General features: G+C 37.2%; 1 protein-coding gene across 1 annotated transcript; it reads left to right on the plus strand.

Moving 5' to 3' along the window:
* Window positions 1–5,350: 5,350 nt before the first annotated feature.
* On the plus strand, window positions 5,351–7,296 carry LOC120723314 (low affinity immunoglobulin gamma Fc region receptor III-like). Its single transcript, XM_040014704.1, has 5 exons — window positions 5,351–5,744; window positions 5,954–6,214; window positions 6,323–6,568; window positions 6,882–7,034; window positions 7,174–7,296. Exons 1-5 carry the CDS (start codon window positions 5,702–5,704, stop codon window positions 7,269–7,271), a joined length of 801 nt encoding a protein of 266 aa, XP_039870638.1. The 5' UTR covers window positions 5,351–5,701; the 3' UTR covers window positions 7,272–7,296.
* Window positions 7,297–18,005: the final 10,709 nt, after the last annotated feature.

The raw sequence follows: 18,005 nt of genomic DNA on the forward strand, positions 1-18,005 counted from the left end.
ACTGACTTTAAGTGTGGTCTAGTACACAGACAACATAAGAGGTGTTTTATTTCATGCTGGAGCTTCACTTCAATAAAGCTGAATTTCTACTTTACGTTTGGACAGACTGTGTGAAAAGCCGAAATCAGGAGCTGAGTGAGGGAGGAAGTGTTCAACTCCTATGGGCTTGGCCTCAATAGGTTATAGTAGGTGATATTTCGAGAGGCTAAATAATGAGTTATTTCAGCAGAATTTCCTCTCCCAGTGTAATAAACCAGTTTACACAGTGTTACATGAGAATATTTTTGAACAAAGAGAGATCATTAGAAAGAAATTAACATGATTTATTGATGTACAAAATTTAGATATGTACAGGATATAGACAGAGGTATTTGGCCGTTAGACTCAGATGGTCCGCGGAATGGATCCTCAGCACTTGAGATATTAGAGAAGGACCCCAAAGAAAAGAAAAGCTATCTTACCATGGCAAGAGTTCTGACCTACAGGGAATGGAGCATATGAATGTAAGCAGTAATGCATGGCAAAAGCAAGACATAACATGCATAAGCACTGTGTCATGTGAGAAACCAAGGAAAAGCAGCAGAATCGAGAACGAGGCTCGTAGGCTGACGGAGGCCAGAAAGGTGCAGAAAAATTGAAAAAAGATGTGGAGCTAAAGGAAAGAAGTAGAGCCTTCATAGGCTTGGAGGTGATGAATCACAGCAGAGCAACAGTGTCAGCAATAAGGCTTAGAGGTGGCAAGGAGCCAGGAGAGAAGAAGAAAATTGCAAAGGATGAAAACTGACGACTCAACAGAAAGCAGAGGCCTGCAAAAAGACTGGTAAAGGAACAAGCGAGAGAAGACCCTGCATTAAGGCTCAGTCTACTGTAGGCCAGGAAAGAGCACAGAGACCATAATTAGGCAGAGTAAGAAGGAAGACTTTCATACCACCACCAGCTATATGCCGACTTGTCAAGAGTTTAGACTTGTGTCACGTAGAAACAGGCTGAACCACAGATCACGAAAACATGATTTAAGCAAGCACATGGATACAGGGTGATGCAGAATTGAAACAGATACAAAAATAAAAGGCCGCTGATGACCTGCAGTCCATTTGAAGACAAGAAGGAGGAAAGTAGTTTATAATTGTAGGCTGTTATCAGTGTTGGGGAGTCTAATACATCTAATACTAGTCTAATACTAAATACAAAATATGAGTAACTGTATCCTGTTACAATTACCGTTTAAAAAGGTGATATTCATAATACAGTTACTTGAAAGAAAGAAATTTATTACACGGCGGTCTTTTCCTGTTTCATATGTTAGGCTATGCCCTCTCTATTTTTGGTAATTCCACGCTGGTGGAAACACAAACAAAACACACATTAAGAGGCTCTAACGTCTGTGTCTCAATCTCGCGGCCCATGTCACTTCTAATTGCGGCCCACATAATGACGTGAAGAAATATTTTTAAAAATTATTATTCAAAAAATGATTTAATATGAAGGCAATAGGCAGAGTGTTACAGGCATAGCCCTAAAGAATGTAGCCTCATGGGCAGTTTAGTCCGTGCTGCAGGGAGAATGGACTGCCATACCTATTATGTGTCTGTGAGCGTGAGGGAGGGAGAAAAAGGAGAGTGGAAAAGTACGAGTTGTCACCGAGCAGAAACGGGAGCTGGAAGCATGTAAATATAATAACAACCACTGCAGCCAAGAAGAGTGCCTGACGAGCCCAGTTGTAAGTAAACTAAATGACTCGACTGTACACTGTGTTCGTGTTTTCCTCAGAAACAATAAGTTCAGTTGGAGCAGGATTTCAACGTCTCTCGCTAGCAAAGTTGACCCAGACAACAAAGTAACGCTAGTTTTCAGCTAAGAGCCCAAAACGAAACCTGACGTATTAGCCAGAGGTCCCTTTACTACGGTTCGGAGCCGCGGACCTGTTTTATATACGCGCGGAATAGTTTTCTATAAAAGATCACTGCAAAAAGTGCAGCCTTACCTAATGTCCACCCTACTGTTACTCATTTTATATTAAGATTTAAAAATCGAGTTCATATTGGTATGGTGAGTAACCTTCAATAATAGTAATAAATCACACAGCAATAGTACATTAATGTAGTTGTAAAAAGCATGATAATATATTAAGTATTCCAAGGTATTCAGAATACGTTACTCTCATTGAGTAACGTAACGGAATCCGTTACAAAATACATTTTGGGACACGTATTCTGTAATCTGTAGTGGAATACATTTTAAAAGTAACCTTCCCAACACTGGGTGTTATCTTATAATATTAAGCCTCTTAGGGTGACTTGAAATGAAGTTTGTAAAGCTGTTGGACACCACCTACCAACCTATTTAGTGATGAAATATCACCATGAAACAGCATAGATAGAGATTTACTAGTTCTTAATGCAGGCCCTTTTCAAAGATCCACCTTTAGTTCACGATCAGTGAACAATGGAAAGTGTTACTGTATTGAGTCCAGGGTAATGCTGCTATAATGACATGAAATATAGGGATGCATGTATTTCCAATTTCATCTTAAAAGAGGTGACGTATTACAGGGTCTAGCTTACAATAAAAAGCGCCTTGAGGCGACTGTCATTGGAATTTTGTGCTGTATAAATAAAACTGATATATGACAAACCTTCCGAGACCATCTTGATCACATAGCAGCACCATGCAGTACAGAAACAGTAGCAAACAGAGAATCTGCTTGCTTGCTTCAATGAAAAAGACAAATCAAAAGATCAAAGGTTTGATCACACTACATTAAAATTGTGTTTTGAATAGTTATAACTATAAATTCAACAAATCTTAAGCAGGTATTCCAAATGCATTTTTATGGAATTCAGACTATAAGAAGAGTACTTTAAATTGGTCATACCTGTTTGCGAACTACTTTTTGAAGATAATATTGGAATATAATATTAAGAAAACAAAATTGTTTCTATGTGTTTGTTCTTTTAAATGCTGTTTATTTTTATTCTATACCATAATACCTTACATGTTGCAGAGTGAACTGACTGAAGACATAATTACATCTCAATGAGTATGAGGAGAATAAAGTAATCTAGATGTATTACATATTGTTTTTGTTATTGAACATTTGTCACTTGGTCTTGGTTTGCATGTTCATAAATTGCAATAACTTGTGTCTTGTCAGTTAGAAACAACTGGCTGCCAGACCCAGATGGTTAATAGTACATATGAGGTCTCGCCTCTCTGTGCCTCTCTGGCTGGCTGACTCACACTGGCTACAGGTTTTGTTTACATTTTGCTTCTCTCTCTCTCTCTCTCTCTGCTGCCTGGCTGGGCGGAGCTCGTTAAGGGCTCTTGATCTTGGCACACGCACCTGTGATGATTGCCACCACCTGATGATCTGTCCGGGTTTGTCTGTAACTATTTAACGCAGTTCACCACTGGAACGTTGAACCTCCCGTGGTCCTACTCTTAGCTCTTTCTAAGAAATCTCCCTGTTGGAGTAACCTATGCTGTCTGTATATAGATTTCCCTGGACCTTGTTACGGACCCTCCCTTTGACTCCTGTGTGTCGCTGGCAAGAACTCTATCTGAGTCCATCCATTAGCCATGACAGAACATTCCAGCCAGAATATGGACTCAGCAGACCAAGACCAGGACCCGACCCAGTGAGCCCTGGCAGCACAGGAGGCGCTGCTGGTCCATCACAAGGAGATGTTTTTGCATCTCCTAGGCGAAATTGTTACCCTGATCTAGGCAGCAGCCCAGCTTATGCCACTGGTGAGAATGCCTCTTGTGGCTGATCTTCAAGAATATTTATACAGTTGAGAGTGGAGAGTACTGGTATTAGACTGAAGGAGGGAACAGAAGCAACAGCATCAACTCTATCACTTGTATGTTTACAACAAGGAAACAATATTTGGGGATTTTAAATTATTTTAATAGATGAATACATCTGACTATTCAGATAGCTGATTTTATAGTTTAATACTCTTAACAGCAATAAAATACCATCCATAAATATTCAGGCTACCCACAGAGAGTCTTCGTCTCCTTCACGAATGCTCCCGGGTACTGCACCATCCACTGGACCAGATCTGGGGCACCCTTTCTGCACAGGCACCAACAAGGAGTAGTAAAAACCAACTCCAAAAACCTTTTTGTTTTTTGTTTGGTTTTGTTGTTGTTGATGTTTTTGTTTGTTTGTGTGGGTGTGGGCAAGATGCGATGGCTGCTGTTTTGTCCATCCATCCAACCGCACACTTCTTTGGGTTGGCCGTGAGCCCCACCTGCATCAAGGATTCCAGGTCGACGGCCACTCGCTGCACATGCTCTGCCCATGTGTTGCTGTAGATAATAATGTTGTCCAGGTGGTCATCAGCATATGTTGCATGTGGACGTATCCTGTCCACGAGGCACTGGAAGGTGGTTGTGACTCCAAACAACGGAAGTGAGACAAATTGGTGCAAACCATAGGGAGGCCATTTTATTTTCCTTGGACTCTGCAGACAAGGGAATCTGCTGGTCGCCATTGATTAAATCCAGTGTCATTAAAAAGGAACAATACCTAAAAGGTCCAGGAGCTTTACGCTTCGCATTTTAAATCTCAGTATTTTTGCACATCTGCAAAGTTGTTTTTGTCTTTCAATTTTGATGGGAGACCTGTAGTGTTACTAAGACCTCAATACAAATTTTATCCCCTCAAATTTTATCTCATTAACTTTCTCTTGTTTTGCAAAATGATAAAGACATTAAATATTTTCATCAATACTTTTATTTTATTACCATCCCAACACAAAAGCAACCTCTATTTCTTGGATCATTTTTTAGGCCAGAGGCATCTGTTTCTCTTATCCTAGAGCATCACCATGGAGTGCACTCAGTGACAAAGATGGAAATAAATGTTCAAAAGTTACACTAAATTAAAGTAATGTTTTTTTTATCATGTATTGAGATCAGAAATACAAATTTTAAGCAGAAATGACAATTATCATACATGAACAGATTCTCTCCCTGACATTTTTGGAGTATATCTGAGTTAAATCATTGGGCAGATAAATATCTACTATGTTTGAATTACAGAATACTTTATCTATAATAGCATTTACTGTCCTGTAACTGAAAATAACTTCAGTGACTTGACTTCAGACATGACCCCTAGAAGAGGTTTAAAATGTTCACTACTTTTGAGACATATCTCAGCACCGTACACCAAACTGAGCACAGGAAACATGAACCAGTCTACAAGCTGCATCAAACACAGCATTAGTCTGAACTGGTTTGTTGTTCCGCCCACTGACAGTGAACTGAAACAGTGAGGCTTGACTTGACACAAAAACAGCTCAGCTTCTCTGGGAACGCTTCTTTTGTAAAACTATATAATAGCATTAAGTCTGAAAACTATTTAATTATTTTAAAAATACTTTTAGTAGGAAAGAGACACCTGTGCTCACTATTGTTAAGTCTTCCATCTACATCAAGACGACATGGAGATCAGAGCTCTCTGCATCAGACTGTGTGAGTAGTTGCTCTAGTTCTACATTATTAATAAATTTAGGTTATTCATTCTGATTAAAAATATGACAGTTTACTTTGTTTTATATTTTAGGCTAGAAAAGTAGTATTTTTGTGGACATATGAGATGTAATAATACTTTTAAACTTTTAGTACATTTAGCAATTTTACAGTACATGTGTTAGTTACTCTGTACCTCGTTTATCTCTGTTCAGTGATGACCATCATGATTATCTTGGGTGTACAGGATGAGAAAGTTGGTGAGTACCAGCTGTTTGCTTGTCCATATCAATGTTCACATTTTGGACAAGGAATTTAGCAGAAAAAAAATAACTTGTGAGAGAAAGAACTGTTTCTGTGATATTTGTTATTGTTTTATTTACTGTTTTATTTGTTCACTGTTGATGTGTGGGATGCCAGATTTAGTAGTAAAACTTTAAACTGAGTCTTTCTTTTTTCTTTGTTTCAGATGCAGTTTCTCTTCGTGTTGTTCCAAACAGATTGCAGTTCTTTGAATATGAATCAGTGACATTTCACTGTGAAGGAGTCGATTATTGTGAAGTTTTGCATAAATTCAAAGGAAAAATAAAATCATGTAGTAAAACTAATAAGAGGACACCAACAGGATCATCCTGCTCCATTCAAGCTGTTTATGCAGACAACAGTGGAGAGTACTGGTATGAGCTTGAAGGAGGGAGAAGAAGCAACATTATCAACCTCTCTGTCACTGGTATATTTGAATAAACAAACATTAAACAAAAATTAAAGAACTTTTTTTATAATAAGTTTTAATTAAATTTAATTTCTAGTATTTAATTATCAAATGCATCTCATTTAGCTGGTCCTGTGATCCTGGAGAGTCCTGCTGTTCCTGTGTTGATGGAAGAAACTGTGACTCTAAGCTGTAGAAACAAAATTCCTTCCTCCAACTTCAAAGCTGATTTCTACAAAAATGGATTTTTCATCCACAGAAGCTCCACAGGAAACATGACCATCCAGAGAGTTTACAAGTCAGATGAAGGACATTACAAGTGTAGCATCTCGGGAGCTGGGGAATCACCAGAGAGCTGGCTGAACATCACAGGTGAGACACTGAGATGTTTTAAAATAATGTTGATGTATAATTTTTATATGAATGACAGCTGATGCTCTTCATGCAAAGCTGTTGAATCTGTTTGTATTAGCATCTTTGAAATACTTTGAAGTTTCCAGTGTGCACATCTAAAATGCACATTTAAACAACTAAAACAGGTGTGCCAAACTTCCATAGTGTTTTAGAAGTTTTAAGTTGGTTGGAAAGATATTTCATGTCATTATGAAGAAGCTAAAATTAACGTTTGATAGTTTACCATTCTTGTCTCATTTAAACCTTCCTGTCTTTTCTAACCATCATTTAGATTCTCAAAATGTAAATTACACGATTAATCCAGACAAAGAAGTGTGCCATTCCTCCTCTGCTGCCACACCTTGGATCATTTTAACCATTTTAGTCAGTGCTCTGTTGGTGGCAGTGGGACTGTATCACTTTGGCAAAGGTTACTGGAAGAGAAGTAATGAAAATTATTATTATTGTTATTATTGTTGTTGTTGTTATTATATTTATATTGAAAATTACTCTGTCAGACTGATACATTGTCTGATTTTCTATTCCAAATAATTAATAAATATTTATTTCTTTAATCTCCGTAGAGGCTGGCACAGTGGAAGCAGGCAGAGCAACATATTCTGCTGTAAGAAAGACAAGAGGTATTTTACTTTGCAACAGTAGCACAAAATTACTTTTCTGAAGAAATGGATTGGTTTTGTTTTTTGCATCTTTGTTAGATGTGTATGTGATATTTATAAATGTATGAATGCAAGTGATAATTTGAGCTTCCAAAAGCCTCCAATGAAAACCGCATAGAATACAATTTTAAAGCTCATCTTTTAGACACGTACTGTATCTCAATATAGGTACATGTGGCATTAGATACAACTTCAGACATGCATTCAGTTTCAAAATCAACTTTAGATTGAGCCCAATTACTTTCTCTTTCAAACAATAATATTCAGTGACTAGCATTAATTGTCTCACAAAGTATTCTTCAGGAGAAAAAAAATGCAGAATACAACCAAGAATTTTACAATTTGACAACCCATAAAACAAAGAAATATATGATTTCCTTGTTTTGTCATTAAGTCATCAAAAATTTGAAAATAAATAAAATACCTTCAAATGATATCTGAGATTCTTAGGGGGTAGAGTATATACTGTACACTAAACCTAATACAAATAGTTAAAAACTGTAAAGTTTTAATATATATTTTAGATTAGAACAAAATAAGCTACAATACAATAAATATGTAAGATTAGATTCCCTGCTTATTACAAAGAAAATACCACAGGTATTTGAGTCGTAATAACTTAGAAATTTCCCCATTATTATGTTCTTGTGTCTTTCTTGTTACTCTACAATAAGCGTTTTATTAACAAGCTGTAGTTCCACATTATTACCTCCAGTTTTGGGGCCCTTATTATCCATATTATACATAGATTTAAGTGTAATATTATTAATCTGTAATGACTATTGTTACCATGCTGTTAAGTGACTATTACTTTGGTAACTGCATGATCATAACTTGGAAATTCCTAAATTATGTTATTGTTGTTACCATACTATTAAACCTTTCTTTCTAATAGAAAGTGCTACCCATTTAATTTAATCTCTTGTCAAAGCAGAAGCAGGACCCAGCAGAGTGATGTCCTCAGCAGGTCCTTGCCAACCCACTGCAGTGGATCCCTTCTATTCTGTAATACAGTAGGTAAGACTGGGGACAGGGATGCCTTATGTGCTGCATTCACACAATGTGTGATGCATAGTTTGGGATTGGTAAAATAGACAATTTCTTACATGTAATATGTATACTTTTTCATGCATTCGACTCACTCACTCCCAGATTTTTGTATGTAAAATATAGAAACAGAAACCTAATGTTTTACATCTACCATGCTTATTTGGGAACTACTCTATGAAGTGGATATTGCTGTGAAATATGCACCATTATAGTAATTTTGTTTTCAATTCATTTTTTCCCCCCTCTACACTTCTTTTGTGTGTCAGGTTGAAGAGAGAGACCTGTCTGAAGACTTAATCACATCCGAGTAAGAGCGAAAACAACAAGATTTTATCACATATTGTTTTTGTTGTTAACCAAATTGTACATTGTCATCTTAGTTTGGTGTACATGTCTGTAAACCGTTATAACTTTTTTTACTCAGTCAGATGCAGCTAGTTGCCATTCCCATGTGGTTATAAGTATATATAAAGACTGAACACAAGCACAAGCGCCTGCCTGATATGTAGAAGTTGAACTTTAACCAACGTGCTTGATCTTTCTGTTTTTACACATGTATGAATGCTGTTACAATAAAAGTGCTGCTGCAGCTTTCATAGACACCCACTGTGGTCAACTGCTGAAGTCAAAATGTCACATTACTTTATTTGAAAACAGATGACCCGAGGTTGTGGTCAGCAATGAAATATAACTGCCAAGTCTGATGCTGAGCACGACTTTAACTGACTTTAACTGTGGTCTAGAACTGAGACAAAATAAGTGGTGACTTCATGCTGCAACTTCTCTTCAAATAAAGCCAAAATAATTATGTGAATTTCTACATTTTTTGGTCAGACTGTGTGAAAGCAGAAGTCGTGAGGGAGGTCAAACATGATTTGAGCAAGCACATAAATATGGGGAGATGTAGAACTGAAACAGATACAAAAAGAAAATATCGCTGATGGCCCGCAGTCCAGTTGAAGATAAGAAGGAGGAAAGTTCTTTATATTTGTAGGGTGTTACCTTACAATGTTAAGCCTCTTAATAAATAAATGATTGTAATTGGATTGTAAGGCTCTAGAGGTACAACTTACCGACCTATTTAGTGACCTTTGTGACCTTTGATCTTTGAAAAATCACCATGAAACAGCACAGACAGAGGTTTACTAGCTCTAAATGCAGGCCCTTTCTGTAGATATATCTTTAGTTTGCAATCGGTGACAAATAATGATATGAAATATAGGGATGCACATATCTCCAATTTCACCTTATAAGAAACATGCTCGAAATGTTCCTGTGCAGGACAGGAAACAGAAGAAACTAAGGAGGGCCACTCCTGCTGACTATTGCTTGAACCCCCAAAATCTGAAGATGGTGCTAAATTTTCAAAGCACTGAGATGAAGAAAGAAATGGACATACAATTCAAAATATTGAGCAGGTATGACAAACCTTTCGAAACCATCTTGATCACATAGGAGCACCATGCAGTATACACACAGTAATACACAGGGAATCTGCTACTCAGTGAAAAAGACAAACCAAATGTTCAAAAGTTTGCTCTCACTGCAATAAATTCAGAATCAGAGAAACTTTATTAATCCCAGAGGGAAATTGAGTTGTCATAGCAGCAAATATACAACAAACAAGAAGCAGTCAAGAAAATGAGTGTAGAAACAGAGTGATGATAAATATTAAGATAGATAAATATAGAGAAGTGACAGGGTGCATTGAGGTGTAATTAATTTTTTTCCACATATGTGCGGAAAGAGTCAGATAGCAGCAGGAAGGGATGACCTTCCAACAGATAGCGAGGTTGAAGGAACCTGTTGCTGAAACTGCTCTTTGGATTGTCCAGTGTGTTATGGAGGGGGTGGGAGCATTCTATCGCTGATCACCTCCTCCAGGGTGGCGAACTTCATGCCAACAACAGACTCAGCCTTCACAATGACTTTGTTCAGTCTGTTTGGGTCCTTTGCTTTGATGCCTGCACCCCATGCACGCCACAGCAAATATAGCTTGTGATCCAGATGAACTCCCAGATACTTGTAGGCTGTGACTATTTTCACATTAGTCCCACCAATGCAGACAGGGGAGGGTTGGGATCTGTTTCTGCCAAAGTCCACCACCAGCTCCTTTTTTTTGGCCACATTCAGCTGCAGGTGATTCACCTCACACCACCTCATGAAGCGATCAATCAGTCCTCTGTACTCTGTACTCCTCTTCCCTTCCCATCCCCACACTTTTCCAATAATCAGAGAATTTCTGGAGGAGACAGGTTTCTGTGATATACTTGAATTTGGCGGTACAGATGTTGAAGATATTGAAGGGGAAAGAACAGTTCCCTGGGTTGCTCCTGTGTTGCTGTTCAGACTCTCTGACACAAAGCTCTGCAGTCTCACAAATTGTGGTCTGCCTGTCAGGTAGTCTGGACTGGTGGAGCCTCCACCTGCATGTCATCCAACAACAATCTCAGAGTCCGGGCTAGATTGTGTTAAAGGCACTGGAGAGGTCAAAGAACATCATCCGGACTGTGGTTTGGGGTCTGTGGAGGGAGGAATACACTCTCTGCAGCAGATGTATCACTGTGTTGTCCACCCCCAAGTGGGCCTGGTATGCAAACTGCAGAGGGTTTTGTGACTTGCTCACCAGGGGTCTGAAGTGTTCCAGGATAAGTCTCTCCATAACGTTCATATTATGAGAAGTTAGTGCTACAGGCCTGTAGTCATTTAATGCCGCTGGATGATACTTCTTAGGCACTGGGACCAGGCATGATGTTTTCCATAGCACTGGGACTCTCTGGAGGTGCAGGCAGATACCACATACTATCTTACAGGTTGCAGAGTGAACTGACTGAAAATATAATTACATCTCAGTGAGATTGAGAAGAATAAAGTAATCCAGATTACTTACATATTGTTTTTGTAATTGAACATTTGGGAGTTGGGTTTGGTTTGCATGTGTATAATTTAGAATATCTTGTCTCTTGTCAGTTAGACACAGCTGGCTGCAAGACCCACATATTTATAAGTACATATGAGGTTTGAATGCCAATAAAAACACCTGACTTAGTCCATCTGCTGTCTTTTGAAATGTATTGATCCTGTTTACAAGAAATGAGTTGTTACAGCTTGTACATGCTGATACTCACTGTGGTCAACCACTAATCTAAAACTGTTGGTTTACTTTTTTCCCCAGACACATCACGCTTGAGGTCAGCATAACAAGCATGCCTCTAACTGAAATATGATCTAGTACCAGACAAAACACAATGTTTAAAAAATTATTTGACAAGAAATGACTCATTAAGTTTAAATAAGTTTTTGGTTTCACAAGTCACACCCAAGCCTGGTTACTACCAGATTTACTGACTCACTTAAATAGAACTCATCTTTTTTTTTTTTTTTTTTTTTTTTTTTTTTTGTGTCCCAGTTTGGATCTTTAGCCATCAGAATTGTTGTCTTAAGGCCAAGAAAGATGCCAAGCGGATTTATTTTACCAAGTGGATCATCATGGCCTTGCCATATTGGTCCATTTGATTGACCTTTATTATAATTATGAATTTATTTTATTTTCAGTTGCTACAAACGGGACAGACATGACTGGGGGATAGGACAGGGAGAAAGAATGAAAGAAAGAGAGGGAGAGAAAGAAAACCAAAGGGGAGAAGAGACGGTGAGAAGGGGGGGAAGAAAGAGAAAAAAAAGAAAAAAAAGAAAAACAAACAAAACACCTGGATCACCTGTATGGAGAAAAAAAAACAGAAGAGAAAGCAAACAACAAAGAGCAACATAATTAAAAAAAAACAGCACCATCACAATAAACTAGCTAGCAGTAGATATCAGTAGATACTAAATAATAAACGATATTGTGCAGCATGCAAGATAGACAGCGCACAATGTGCTTTGAGGCAGCAGCCAAGAAAGCTGTAGTCCGCGTCTGTGAACACCCGTGTGTACACCTGTGTGGATCAGCATGCTTGCATTCCAAAGGTTTCTCATTGTAACGAAAAAAAAAAAAAAAAAAAGGTGGCCTGCCACACCATGAATCATATAGTGACGTGTAAAAGTTGGTCCGTTGCTAAAACTGCTGCTTAAACAGCTAACACATACTGAACATATGTAGGAGATTTCATGCGATTCTTACTGATGACAGATCTGGACTAAAGTGATCACTCTGCCCACAGTGTCACCGTCTCGGAGGAGTGGAGCTGGGCGTGAAATGCTCAGAAATCAGGGGAAATGCTGCACTGACCTGTTTTTTAAATCGTAACCTTGAGAATTTCCCAAACGTGCCATCCCAAATTTGGAAAATTTGAAAGGAGTAGGTTATCTTCATCTTTATCTTCACTTGGAAGTGAAACAATTTGGACAATGTTGGACTGTCTTAGCTGAAGCATCTCTGTGCCGTTTGGAAGCTGGGGATACTGCCAATGGAAATCAGGGCATCATACTTAGCCTCGTATCCAATGTTTGGATACGAGGAGGCTGTTCTCGTCAGCTTTTAACTTCTAGGATGAACTGCAGCCAGCACATTTAACTAATAAGTTTGCTCTCTCAATAACTTAAACAGTCGTACCAAAATCACTTAACATAACAATTATAGCTTGCTGTCTTCCCTGGCTATGGCTGGATAAAGACATTATGTTTCAACATTATTTAGCTATAGGCAACAGGAATTTTAAAAGGCTGGCTTTTTGAGCTGGCATTCTGTCTTAACCAAACTGTGTGCATATATTCATCAAAACTTGCAAGCTGTCTGAAGTGCACAATTTGAATCTCAGTAAAATTGTAAAACGCAGACTTGAAATAGATTTTCTTTCTTTCTTTGGCTGCAGAGGGGCTTCACACAGCTGAGCTCGGAGCTCGCAGGCCTTCTTTCTGGAACACGGCAGCAGCACACAGCCTATTTTGCCTGAGGCCTGATGTCAACGGGTCTTCAAGACAAAACATGTGTGAAAGAAGCACATTTTATCTGTAAGATGTCAACCCGTCATTGCGTGGTTTCTGCAAAATCCATTTCTTGCTGTGGCAGTTCTTTCTTCCTGGAATATTAGGGATATCTTTTAAGAAAAAAGAAAAAAAAGAGGAAAAAAAGAAAGGAAAGAAAAAGAAGAAAAAAAAATAGAACTCATCTAACAAAGTAAAGTACACTAGATCTATCTATCTGTCGCATATCAGTATTTAGATAGTGGTTTGCACACCAGCCAAATCATTACCTTGGATCTCATGGTAATAAGGTTGTGTTAATGTTAATGATTGCATTGACGAAAACGTTACTTTGTGATTCTGTTTAAGTTTGTAATGTTGTTAAACTACTGTGTTGTTTAAAAAGTTTCACGCTGAGGAACCTTAACAAATTAATAAATGACAAATAAAAAATATGTTTGTCAGTAGATTCCCTGAGTGGGCTGAGAAGCCCTAGAAGATATTTCTACATTTGTGACATATTTCTGCACAGTTCACCAAACTGAGCACAGGAAACATGAATCTGTCAACACGCTGCGTCAAACACAGCATTAATCTGATCTGGTTTGTTGTTCCACCCACTGACAGTGAACTGAAACAGTGAGGCTTGACTTGATGCAAAAGACACTCAGCATATTTACCAACACTTCTATTGTAAAACTAGATTATAGCATTAAGTCCTAAAGCATTTTAATTAATATTAAAATACTTTTAGTAGCAAAGAGATACCCCTGCTCACTATTGTTAAGTCTTCCATCTACATCAAGACGACATGGAGATCAGAGCTCTCTTCATTAGAATGTGTGAGTACTTTCTGTTTACTTTTCTAATCCATTTCTACATTATTATAAAATTTGGAGTGTAATTTTCAATCAAAAATATGACAGTTTTATTTATATTTTAGGTTAAAAAAGTAGACTAATGTATTTTTATGGTCTGCGTATGAGATGTCATAGTACTTTAGTATAGTTAGTAATTATACGGCACATGTTTTGGTAACTCTGAAGCTCTTTCATCTCTCTTTAGTGATGGCCATCATGATTATCTTGGGTGTGCAGGATCAGGAATTTGGTGAGTACCAGCTCTTTGCTTGTGTATATCAAAGTTATAATATTAGATTATGGATGAGCTAACCAACTGGAGAAAAGTAAAAAAAAAATGTGGGAGAAAGAAATGGTTTTGTGACTTTTTTTTTTACTGTTTTATTTACTGTTTTATTTGTTTACTGTTGAAGTGCAGTATGCCAATTTTAGTGGTAAAACTCTAAACTTTCTTTAGTCTTTCTTTTTTCTTTGTTTCAGATGCAGTTTCTCTTCGTGTTGTTCCAAACAGATTGCAGTTCTTTGAATATGAATCAGTGACATTTTATTGTGAAGGAGTCGATTATTGTGAAGTTTTGCATAAATTCAAAGGGAAAGTGGAATCATGTAGTAAAACTAACAAGAGGACACCAACAGGATCATCCTGCTCCATTCAAATTGTTTATGCAGACAGCAGTGGAGAGTACTGGTATGAGACTGAAGGACGGAGAAGAAGCAACATTATCAACCTCTCTGTCACTGGTACCTTTGAAGAAACAAACATTAAACAAAAATTAAAGAACTTTTTTATAATAAGTTTTAATTAAATTTAATTTCTAGTATTTAATTATCAAATGCATCTCATTTAGCTGGTCCTGTGATCCTGGAGAGTCCTGCTGTTCCTGTGTTGATGGAAGAAACTGTGACTCTGAGCTGCAGAAGCAAAATTCCTTCCTCCAACTTCGAAGCTGATTTCTACAAAGATGGATTTTTCACCCACAGAAGCTCCACAGGAAACATGACCATCCAGAGAGTTTCCAAGTCAGATGAAGGACTTTACAAGTGCAGCATCTATGGAGCTGGAGAATCACCAAAGAGCTGGCTGAAAGTCACAGGTGAGACACTGAGATGTTTTAAAATAATGTTGATGTATAATTTTTATATGAATGACAGCTGATGTTATTCATGCAAAGCTGTTGAATCTGTTTGTATTAGCATTTTTAACACAAAGAAATGTTCAGTGTGGAGACATAAATTGGACATTTAAGTTTGTACACCAAACTTTCCATGGTGGTTTAGGAGCTTTTAAGTTGATTGTCAAGATGCTTAATGTCATTATGAAGAAGTTAAAATCAATATTTGATGGTTTAACCATTCTTTTCTTTTTAACCATTATTTAGATTCTCAAAATATAAATTACACAACTGATCCAGATAAAGAGGGGGACCATTTCGCTTCTGTTACCATACGGATCATTTCAACCATTTTAGTCAGTGCTCTGTTGGTGGCAGTGGGACTGTTTCACATTGTCAAAGCTTGCTGGAAGAGAGGTAATGACAAGTATTTTATTGTTATCACATGGAAATCTAATCATCAGCCAGATACATTGTCTGATTTTCTTATCCAAAGTTTTTAAATAAAAATGACTATCATAAACTAAATAACTTGATCTAAGAAATCATCTATATATGTTTAATGTCTTTAAAAAAAACAAGAAAAAACAATTCACTTATTTCTTTAATCTTCATAGAGGCCAGCACGGTGGATGCAGGCAATATAAGCAACATAAGAGCAGCATAAGTTGTAAGATAGACAGGAGGTATTTTACTGAGCAAGAATATCACAGAATTACTTATGTGAAGGAAAGTATTGGTTTTGTTTTCTCATGTGGTGTTGTCTGTATCTTTGTTAGACGTGTGTTTACTATTTATAAATGTATAGATGTGAGTGATAATTTGAGCTTCCAAAACTTCCACCTCAAATAAAAGCCACATAGAATACAATTTTAAAGCTCCTCTTTTAGACATGTACTGTATCTCATACAGCTCAAAATAGTTACATGTGACGAGAAGTACAACTTCAGACATTCATTCGGTAATAGGTCAGAAATGTAATATCTTAGTTTTGTACAAAGGCATCTTTAAAACCAAGAAGCTCTTAAAAGCAGCTGATATTCTTGTGGTCAAAGTAGAAATACCAGGCAAACAGCAGAATTTTTTTTTGTTAGCTCAGTGTTCCCTTAGCACCACCTTAGAAAACAGGCCAAAGTAGAAATGAAGTAGAAATGTAATCGATTTTCTTTCTAACCCTGAAAGTCAGATTTTCCTAAATGTTTAAATAAAGTCTACATTGAATAACAGACAGGGATCATCATGACTAATATTGCTGTGGTTGTTATTCCAGTCCCTCCCACTGTCCCTCTTCATTATTCTATTCTATGAAGCTGCATCACTGTCTCTCAGTGTACTATTACCCAACTGGTACCACTGTTGCTACCATGACATTACTTGGATATTAAGAGGTTATTACGCTGGTAATTGAGTAGTAATAACTTGAAAATTAACACGTTATTATGTTTTTGTTTCTGTCTTATTAACCTATGATTATCAAGTATTTTGTGTGTCTTACAGGTTGCAGAGAGAGAGCTGACTGAAGACATTATCACATCTGAGTAAGAGCGAAAACAAAGAAGTGACCCAATTTTTATCACATATTTTTTTTGTTGTTAACCAAGCTGTACATTGTCATCTTACTTTGGTGTACATGTCTATAAATGTTATAGTTTTTCTTTGTTCAGTAAGATACAGCCAGTTGCCATTCCCACGAGGTTATAAGTAGATATAAAGTTTGAACACAAGCAAAGACACCTGCCCGATACGTAGAAGATTAACCAACTTGTTGGATCTTCTTTCTGTTTTTACACATGTATTCATGCTGTTAAAATAAAAGCTGCTGCACCTTTCAAACACATGACTCAGGACGAAAGTTCAGTGGTCTTATTTACACAGAGAATGATGAAACTATTTACAAAATCTCTAAAAAAAAAAAAGGAAAATCCACAGTCTCTTTATACATTAATCCAAAAATCAGTGAAAGTATCAATTTTAACCTTTAAAAATGTAGATGTTTTAAAATGTGATGCCAATGCGTATGATGTTTAAAAAAGTTTAATCATTGTGCTGCAGCACTCCCTGTCACAGAAGGCAGCCCTTACAGTATCCCTTGCAAAATGTGAAATTAAAAAATAAAAAAGAAAGAAAAAACTCTTTACTATCACTGCTGTTAAGGTTAGGGTCATTTATTCATTTGTCTCAGAAATACATGATTTAGGAAAATTTAATAAAGCCCGTTGTCACAAGGAGTAATTACAGCGGATAACTCCGCTAACATGTTTTATTTGCCAGATTACGAGATGCACTTCCTGGTGCAACATCAAAGGGATTTGTGTCTCTTCCTGGAGTTTAGAAAGTTCTAATGAATAAATACAATTCCGGAATAATAATTTTTCATAGTGAGGTACCCACTATCACAATATTATTAAATAATCTTTTTCTTGTTTTCTGTTGTGTTCTTTTCTTGATAAAAAGAACACAACGGAAAACAAGCATATTAAAGAGCTCAATTTCTCAGAACACGCCTTGTGTCCTTTTGCTGGCCTCATCCAAATGATCACGATCTCCAACTTGAGAATATAGTAATGGCTATGACCATTAAGCAGAAGAGACTCAACTCCTGAGTGCCCATCATTAGGAACTGCCATTTAAGCAGCAAGTAACATCTGAAGCATAAAAACTGTACAGCCAGAGGAAGACTCCATTTTGGCCTATTATGAACGTCTCAGCATCATCATTAAGTAATAATATTACACTTATCCCTTTCCTTGAAAAGACCAGTGAACATTTTGTGTGGCTTTTGGACTGGGTTAAATATTCACATTTAGAT

The sequence above is a fragment of the Simochromis diagramma genome, unplaced genomic scaffold (genome assembly GCF_900408965.1).
Source record: "Simochromis diagramma unplaced genomic scaffold, fSimDia1.1 OVJJ01000676.1, whole genome shotgun sequence".
In the NCBI taxonomy this organism is placed as follows: domain Eukaryota; kingdom Metazoa; phylum Chordata; class Actinopteri; order Cichliformes; family Cichlidae; genus Simochromis; species Simochromis diagramma.

Bases quoted from the DNA above. Each gene is read 5' to 3' on its own strand.
- LOC120723314 (XM_040014704.1), top strand. From the start codon at position 5,702: ATGACCATCATGATTATCTTGGGTGTACAGGATGAGAAAGTTG. The intron at 5,745-5,953 runs GTGAGTACCAGC...TCTTTGTTTCAG, and splicing joins TGTACAGGATGAGAAAGTTG to ATGCAGTTTCTCTTCGTGTT. The intron at 7,035-7,173 runs GTAATGAAAATT...TAATCTCCGTAG, and splicing joins CAAAGGTTACTGGAAGAGAA to AGGCTGGCACAGTGGAAGCA.